An 8,586-nucleotide genomic window follows, 5' to 3' on the forward strand; every position below is an offset into this window, starting at 1 on the left:
TTCGGAGTCGATGCGTTTGCCTCGGCTCGTCTTATTTGACTGGGGAGCCCCCGTTTGCCTTGAAGAGGAATTGTGCTTGCAAACACTGCTTATTTATTCATCGGCGCTTCTCGCCTTGCTTGTCTTTGAGCCAATGTTATAGTGAAATAGCTGCTCGGATGACTGGGAGCCTTTACACCGTTTGGATGTGCTCTCGCTTTCAGCGCTGTTCGTTTTGCAGCTACAACAGAAACTCCCTTGCAAAACTCACACAGTGAAAAGTTTAAAAAAATAAATAAAAAAAAGAGAAGAAAATTAAATCAGCCCAGACGCCAGTTATACAAATTGAGGCATAATTGGTTTGACATGCTTATTTTTAACTGGATGTACAAAAAAAAGAAAGAAAAAAAGCACTTTTTTTTTTTAAAGTAGCCATTTTGCACGCAAGAGGCACCCCTCAGGAAAGTTAGAAAAATAAAAAATGAAACCTTTCACACCCGTTTCACAGATCGGCGCAAAAAGTTTTGTGGCCATGTCACTCATCCACAAAAATGTCTCAAGAACCCATGCACAAAATAGACCCCTGAGTCAGCCATTTTGGTTTGAAGCCGCCATTTTGCATCAACCCCGGACACCGGTTACACTCGAAATTAGTCGGACATGTCAAGCATAACGAGAAGCATGAAATAGTCTCAAGCACCCAGGACCAAAATCAAACAAAATCTCTGCCGCTTTGGTTCGAATCAGCTCCGAAATCAGCCCCGAAACCATTTTCACCAAATGACACAAAATTGATTGAATATTTGTCATAACAGGAAACACAAAAAAAAGTCTCAAGAACCCGTGCACAAAATTGACCTTGAAGTCAACCATTGTTTTGAAGCAGCCCTTTCGCACTCAAAAAGTTCGAGGGGGAAAACCCCCCCACCACCACCACCACACCCCCTAATTTGTCAGAATAACAAGGATAAGCGCCTTAGATGACGGATGGATAGACGTACGGACGGACATGTCCATCATGACAGGACACACCAAAAAGTGTTGAGAAAGGAATCCATTTTGGCTCGAAGTAGCCATTTTGGCCATTTTTAAAAATCCATTTTATCTTTTTTTTTTTGCCTGCGTAGGCAGAACTTGGTATCAAAGCTTCATCATCATTTCGAGAACTTGGAAACTTGAAAAGTCAGAGTTACTTGTGTGCTATCAGAAGAAATCTAGCAAATCCCAGACGAGGAAGCAAACTCGCTTCCACTTGGAAATCGGATTTTGGTGAAATCATTCCAAGATTTGATTTGAAGGCCATATCGCTAAGCCGTAGTTAACAGTCAGCTCGACTGCATCTGCTGCTCATTTGTTCTCTTGGGGAAACTCGGACAAGTCACTGTAGAGCAACTAAATGACCTCAGCCTAAAGCTGTCAACACACCATTACATCCCACGCCGACTATTAAAGGCAGAGGAGGTGGAGTGTGTGTGTGTGTGTGTGTGTGTGTGTGTGTGTGTGTGTGTGTGTTTAGGGAACGCTTTAAGGCCAAAGTCGGTGTAGCGCAAAGGTGTTGGCAGATATAAGCTGCAGGAATGCTTGTTGGCGGTGCGCGAGCTGGTTGACGTCGCCTTATCAGCACGCTTAATAAAGCATGGCCGTGCCTGCGCATCAATACGGGATCGCTCTCGAAAAAAAATCCCCGCCGTCGAACACAACGCGAAATTGTTGCGCGGGTTCACTTGGAATCGTAAATCCTTCCCAAAGAAATGTTTTGCTGCTACTCCCTTACCATTCCGAAGTCGTGATTTAGTTTGGAATAACATTTTTTTCCCCCCTTTTTTGACACGTCTGTCTTATCGCTTTGGTCTGGGTGACGTTGACCTTCTCATGACTTACTCACCAGACACTCGCACCATTAACGACTTATAAATTACAGTTTTGTGTCAGCAACATAAATATAATGATTTTTTTTTCCCCTCCTGCTCACTAATAACCTTGCTGTATTGTATCAGGCTGCTCCAGCGAGTCTGAACAATCTCCAGCTCCTCCAAAAAAACGCTGCTGCTTGAGTAATGACTCCGACTAGGAAACAAGATTGTGGACTCGTTCAATGTATGACGGAAGGAGCTGATGCCGAACTCAAATGTCGTAGAAAATAAAGGAAATGTGACAACTGGAAATTGTGAAAATGCTGAATTATAGTACTGATATATGAGAATAGCTAACATGGGGTGCCATCATGAGGATTTTACCTCTTGCTTTGTATTTATCCTTTGCTTCTAATGAGAATCGCTAACGCGTGCTAACAGTCGGTATGCTAACGTAGCAAAAATGTAACCTAAGAATGAAAATTGCAATCGTTCTCAACGGGAAGTCATTTTGTCATGGAAAATGTAGAATACTCAATAATGTTGGAAGATACAGAATGTGAAAAATACTTCTGTAGATGTCCTGAATGGGATGGTTGCAAAGTAGCTGAATAAGTACAGAAATCTGGAAGGATGGTACAAACTTGGAAATGATCTCCATTCATTTCTGTTGGATTTTCATAGAAAATGTGGAGCTGTAGGACTGCGCTTCAGCATGCATTACATTACTTCTTACTTTAAGTTTCGAGTAAAAACTCACTTCTTATTCGCTATGTGCTAGCTAGCTGCTAACGCAAACAAACAAACCTGACATTGCGCCATGAAGATAGATGTCGATGCATTGTAAAAACAAAAACCGCAGCCTGTTTTTACTACTTTCCATAGCCGGGGGTGGTTCATGGTGGAGGAGATGTGAGCACGGGAATTTTGCAAGGGGACTATGGGATGGGGGGTGGTGGCGGCGGAGGGGGGGTAAAACATACCTGGGGGCGCGTGAATGGTGCCCACAGGTGAAGCGCTGTTGAAACAAATCTAAAGCTGCCTAATGACATGCACCGTGAAAACGGTCACAGGTCATTTAACGCCGCTGACAGCTTGCCGCTGCTCGCCTGTGCAAACGTGTGTCCGCGTGTGTGTGTGCTAAACACGAGGAGAATGCGAGGACTACAATGAGGAGAAGAGATCGCAGCCTGTGTGCATAACAGGAGCAGAATGCCGACAAAAAACATGGTTGCGGCGAAAAGAAGCTCAAGTCATTTACCGGAAGGTCATTAGCGAGATGTCCTGCCAGCATGCTGGTCGCTCCTGACGGCATGTCCTCAAGTATCGACGACAACTAGAAGAAGCGATTGTAGTGCGTCTGTGTGGCGTGGAAGGAGGGTGTACACACAGTTTTGGGGAAAGAAAGCTGATGTCACTAACCAGGAGGTCATCGGTACATCAGATAACACCCAATGACCTCCTGGCGAATGACATTGCGCCTGCTCCGCACACCTGTTAGCTTCATCAGATAGCTGAAATAAATCCGAGTCATCATCGTAAGAAAAAAAAATGCATAATGGCTTTCATAAAACCAAAGCCTTTTCATGACGTGACAAATTTCTCTGCAGTTAGATTTATGGAGCAGGATTGGGAGGAAGATTTAATACTTCAAACACACCTGGGAAGTAGACCAAGGAGGCCTGTAGGGAACACAAAGGCCAGCATTGTGCGCTCGGGCAAGCAGGTGAGCACAAATTATTCGTTAGATTAAAAATCATTTGTCATCCATCAACAACGAAATGTCCGCTTGGGACTGTCAACGGAGACCGAAGAAAAACAGGTGCCAGTGAGGGCAGCGACACCTGCGCGGAATAAACATCTGTAGTATGTCTTCATCGGTAAGACAAGGAAATGATGCAAAACACAACATCAAAAATATCAAGAGGCTCAGTTTCATGAGGCGGACAAGAACTAAGTGGAAAAAGTCAAGCGCCACATGGCCTTGTTTTGTTTTCATGAATAGATTGCTGTCGTGCTTTTTGGAGCCGACGAGATCGCAGAGCAAAAGTTAATCACTGTCAACAGCCATGCAAAAATAATTTTGTCAAAATTATTTGAGAAAACTACAGATAGGGCCAAATAGGTGTTTTGACTATTTCAATATTTTAGGTGGGGTGGGGGAAGAAAAATGGTTGTTTATTTTGGAGGGGGGGAGGGTTCTGTTTCAGAAAAAAGGTTGCAAAACATTTCCAAAAAAAGCTTTGATATATTTGAAAGGTCATCTATTTTTTAAAATGGTCCTACATTGATGAAATGTATTTTTCAAAAAAATAATAGTACTCAAAATCAGACGTTTCCCCAAAAAGTTGTATATTTTCTCGAAAAAGTTGTTAAAAAAGTCAAATTTCCATAGAGTTGTATATTTATGAAAAAAGTTGAAAATTGACTTTTCCCCAAAGTTGTACATTTGAGAAAAAAAATCCTAAATCATCTTTCCATTTTAAAGTACCGTATATTTTCCTAGAACATATATCGATAAAAAAATCCACATATTTCCATAAAAGGCTGTCTTTAAAGTCAGATTTCTAAAAAATATATATTTCTGAAGTTATGTACATTTTATGAAAAAAACAAAAAAAAGCGTAACAAAACAAAAATGTTTATTTGTCCAGTCTGAACATTCCTTCAAAACATCCACAGAAAACTTAGAAATAGTGTACAAACACCCAACAAGCTTTTCCCCCAAAAATGAAATAAGTACAAAATACAAAAATGCTTGATTATCACCCCAGTGTCCTTTCAATAGCAGCATAATGTAGTCCAGAGTGTGTGTGTGTGTGTGTGTGTGTGTGTGTGTGTGTGTGTGTGTGTGTGTGTGTGTGTGCACGTGTGTGCGTGTTTCTTTCTACGGTTTCTGCGCATTCTGCATCCTCTGCCACCTCCTGGCCAAAGCTTCCTGCTTTTTGCGTTCGATTTCAGCCGCCGAACACTTGTCTGCCATCTGGTTGGTGACAAACACTACAGAGAAAAGGAGAGAAACAAAAGGGGAAATAGTGAGAAAAGAAACTTAAAAATAAATAAATAAATAAAATAAAACATTTATGTGACTAGAAAATTCTACATGCAATGCCTCCATGCGGTGCTAAGAGGCGGGGCCTGGTGTCTGCGTGAGTGTCTGGGTGTGAGCTGTGATCAACAGCAGCTCCTGTGTGGTATTTTACAATACGTCTGACATTACCTTTGGAGCTCTTCACCGCCGTGTGGCATACGCTTCTCTTGAAGGCCGCCTGCGAGGGTTCCCGCCCAGCCTCCAAGTGGCCTCCTGCCGGGAGACTCTTGGACACCAGAGCGTTACATCCTTGGCGGACCTTCAAAGTTTCGCCCGGTAACGAATTGGAACGCATGAAAGTGCGAGGCGACTTCTTGTTAGCGGGCAACGTTTGGTGAATGGGGAGAGGCGTGGTTGTCTTTGTGGGTTGGGAGAGCCTTTCCACACTGTCGCACACATTGTAGAAGAGCGCGTCGTCGTCCCTGTCATCCCATTTACTGTCGGAAATCTTGTTCTTGGCTGTTTCTCGGTTGCGCTGGACAGATTTTTGGAAGTAAGGGTTGGGCTCCAACTTAAAAGTGCTTCTGGTGGTGGGCTTGACTTTGGGACTTAAGTCCCGCAGGTTGGTCTGAGTCGAGTGCCGGACTGGGCCAGAATCCTGGTGTGGATTCTGTATCAGGGCCAGCAAAGAAGGATCGTTGAGCATGTCGTCATTCTCCCAGTCGTCGTCAAAGTCTGCACACTTGCTGCTTGACTCCTTGATTTTATGAGGAGCGGGACTGGACTTTTTGAGCTGGCTTTTGTCCTGGGAGGATTTGGAGGAGATCGGGCTCAGGCTGCCGCTGACGTTCTGAGTGGTGGAGTCGAAAAGGGCTCGCAGCTCGGCCTCGGTTTGGTTCAGTGGCGACGGCGTTTCTGTTGCCGCTTTGCCGATTTCGTTGTTGTTGTTGTTTCGCTGGGCTGACACCTGCTTGTCCTGCTGCATGCTGTCGTCAAACTGCCGGGCCAGTCTTATCAGCTCGTTGACGCTGTTTTGTCTGGAGAAAAATCTAAAATCATTTTATTGTCCAAAGGAGTTGCTCTTATTCAAGTTTTTCAATTTGTGAAAAAAAAACCCCAATATACTTTCAACCATGTATAGCATAGGCGACTCACCGAGCGGACTTCTTCCTCACTCTGGCTTTGGGCACCTCAGGCGTCAAGGCCGTGGGGCTGCCCATCCACTGCCACAGAGGCGACAGCGGCCCTTTTGGTTTCGTGTCCTGTGAGACGCAAAACACAACAGTGACTACGCATGACAAGGTTGCCAAAACTTTTTTTTTTTTTTTTTCAGGGGAAGATGAGCAGCTGACCTTTGGCGCAATGAGATTGACAATTTCGGCTATTTCCAAGGTTCTGACATTCGGCCCCGCTCCTAAAAACAAGGGGCAGTTTAAGGGACATGATATGGACAACTGACTTTTTAATAGCTGATTTGCAAATAGTTCAGGCTTTGGAAGACTTATTCAACATCTACACGTAAATTAGGTCAAGAATGGTGTCTTTCAGATGAAAAAGGAAGCAGATAATGTGTCTTACTGAACAATTCCTGAATTTTCAGATTTTTTTGTTTCCAATTACACTACATCAAGAATATTGCATTTTTTCATGAGAACCCCAACACACACACACACACACACACACACACACACACACACACACACACACACACACACACAGCTCTGCTCTTTCCAGTTCATCCACTCACAGTTGAGGGAGGGGTGAGCAGTGTCTAATTTACATAAAACAGGCCCACCCCCTCAAAACAAGATTGGGTTGGGACATGATGGCCAAATTATGTCACATTATTCCAATACCTGTGAACTGTTTGAATTTGGGTTAAAATGCACAATGTCTCCTGTAGGAATAAGCGGTGCTGCCATCAGTGTTTTTATTCCTTATTATTATTTACCAGCGTTGGGGGGTGACATGGCATCCCAAACGATGTCTTGTGATGGCTCCAGATCACCCGTAGAGTCTCCATGGTTGGATCCACAGGATAGGCTGTAGCCTTGGCGCTGAGGACTCTGCAGCTCTTGCAGTAACCACAACATGAAAATGAAGATCATGTATTGTACACTTGAGAGCGGCAACACTGTCCAACGCGTTTTTGTAGCCACTAACAGGGCTGTGCAATTATGAATACATTTTATCAGTTGATTCGAAATTTATTTGTAGTACTCTGGGCCCTTGAGGAATAAAGTGTCAATCCGATGCATGCTTCACACAGATTGCAAACTTGACAATCATAATAATATAATGCTTGACTTGTTGTTTTTCTCAAACGACCCCTCCCCCCCATTAATTAATCCTGCCCTGCTGCAAGTGCGCGTGCGAGTTTCGAAAAAAAATGTAAAAACAAACGAGCGCGTTAATCAATGCATAACTATAGTCACCTTTCCAGAGGGTCGCGAAGGGAACTTCGGCGTCGTTCTTGTCCTGACTTTTTTTGTGCCAATTTTTGCAAACAGATTTAGGGGTATCAGTTGAGGAGGCATCCGGAGAAGACGACGAAGCAGTAACGGTGGAGGATGTCGTCCGCTTGGACATGATGCGTTAAACCGGTTCGAGCGCTGTCGATCCTGCTCAACATTATTTTATTGCTCGATTCGAAGAGATTGCAATATGGCGACGACACTTTTTTGAGGTGTTTTCTACTTCAATCGAGTGACTCTACGCGCGCCGCCATGTTTGTTGGTGATGCCATACGGAAGCCTCGTTGGTCTTGAGGCGAGCCAAACGCGAAGCCGAAAAACAGTACCGCAATAGAACAACCGGTCTTGTTCTGTTTTGTTCTATAAATGGTTGGAGTAACGTCCGAGTTGCAGGCTCTTATAAGTCATTCTTAGGATGACAATATCACTCTGTTGTCAAGAAGAGTTGAAAAGCAGTTACTTTAATCGATCACCCAGCACTTTATTAGGAGAAACAGGGATTAAAACGTTTTTAAAATGTAAGAGATTTTTTTTTGCCATTCTGTACGGCTATTAACTAAAACACTAGATGCTGCTTGCATACTCTACCTCCTTTGCTATTTTGTGCTTGCTTAGTGATGTGTATACAGTATACTGATTGTATAGTTTGTGCACTTAATGTCAATTGAAGCCTTTAGGGGGCGCCTCCTCCCTCCCATTCGCACATCCATTCGCAAGTGTAGGAATCCTCCGTGATTTATTTTGATGCCTCGACTGCTTTTGGTCCTTTTCCAGAGGGTTCTCTCGCTTCTACGCCGCACACCTTCATTTTATCGTTGACGCCTGGCTTGTTTAGAGGCAATTAGGGAGCTAATTGTGCTAAATTTCTTTACGGCTCTTTGCAGGAAAAAAAAAAGTCAAGAACGCATGGCTGCATGCCCGAGCAGCTGCTGGCGTTTATGGCGGGGAAAAGCGGGGAGCACGTCGTCAGGGGATCGGGGCAGGTGAAGGCTCGGAAGAAGAAGAGGAAGGTGTAGGATGGATGCCAGTTTGTTGCGATGATAAGCAGCTAACAAATAATAACCCCTCTGATGCCCCGGGGCAACGCATCCCCAAAGAGTCACAATGAAGAGGATACAATGAATTCTCGCAATATTGCCCCTCATCCTTTGCCTCGTCAGTATCACAGGTAATAGCACTAATCAATACTACATGTTAACATTCACCTTTCAAACATGTGCGCACAAACACTTTAATTTCCTTAAAAAAA

The 8,586-nt window shown here is 43.9% G+C and overlaps 1 protein-coding gene and 1 long non-coding RNA gene across 3 annotated transcripts in view; one reads left to right on the forward strand and one right to left on the reverse strand.

Annotated features, from left to right (window-relative positions):
- LOC109526712 (uncharacterized) overlaps positions 1–3,629 on the forward strand; it is a 55,897-nt gene extending 52,268 nt beyond the window's left edge. Inside the window, exon 4 of the long non-coding RNA XR_002170399.1 lies at positions 3,443–3,629. This is a non-coding gene — a long non-coding RNA (uncharacterized LOC109526712). The remainder of the gene's footprint in view (positions 1–3,442) is intronic.
- A 723-nt stretch (positions 3,630–4,352) lies between these two features.
- LOC109526711 (ETAA1 activator of ATR kinase) lies at positions 4,353–7,627 on the reverse strand. 2 transcript variants are annotated; one of them, XM_019888163.1, is made up of 7 exons: positions 7,299–7,627; positions 6,815–6,937; positions 6,216–6,277; positions 6,019–6,125; positions 5,053–5,900; positions 4,709–4,832; positions 4,353–4,658 (listed from the first exon to the last, which is right to left on the reverse strand). In XM_019888163.1, exons 1-6 carry the CDS (start codon positions 7,450–7,452, stop codon positions 4,720–4,722), a joined length of 1,407 nt encoding a protein of 468 aa, XP_019743722.1. In that variant the 5' UTR covers positions 7,453–7,627; the 3' UTR covers positions 4,353–4,658; positions 4,709–4,719. The 2 variants fall into 2 exon arrangements, with proteins under 2 accessions (XP_019743722.1, XP_019743723.1); XM_019888164.1 differs by having other exon boundaries at positions 4,353–4,662; positions 4,701–4,832.
- Between the last annotated feature and the right edge of the window lie 959 nt (positions 7,628–8,586).

Source organism: Hippocampus comes, unplaced genomic scaffold (genome assembly GCF_001891065.2).
Source record: "Hippocampus comes isolate QL1 unplaced genomic scaffold, H_comes_QL1_v1.1 scaffold136, whole genome shotgun sequence".
NCBI classification, from domain to species: Eukaryota; Metazoa; Chordata; class Actinopteri; order Syngnathiformes; family Syngnathidae; genus Hippocampus; species Hippocampus comes.

Bases quoted from the DNA above. Each gene is read 5' to 3' on its own strand.
- LOC109526711 (XM_019888163.1), bottom strand. From the start codon at position 7,452: ATGTCCAAGCGGACGACATCCTCCACCGTTACTGCTTCGTCGTCTTCT. The intron at 6,938-7,298 runs GTGACTATAGTT...GGTTACTGCAAG, and splicing joins CTTCGCGACCCTCTGGAAAG to AGCTGCAGAGTCCTCAGCGC. The intron at 5,901-6,018 runs GTGAGTCGCCTA...ATTTTTCTCCAG, and splicing joins GTGAGGAAGAAGTCCGCTCG to ACAAAACAGCGTCAACGAGC.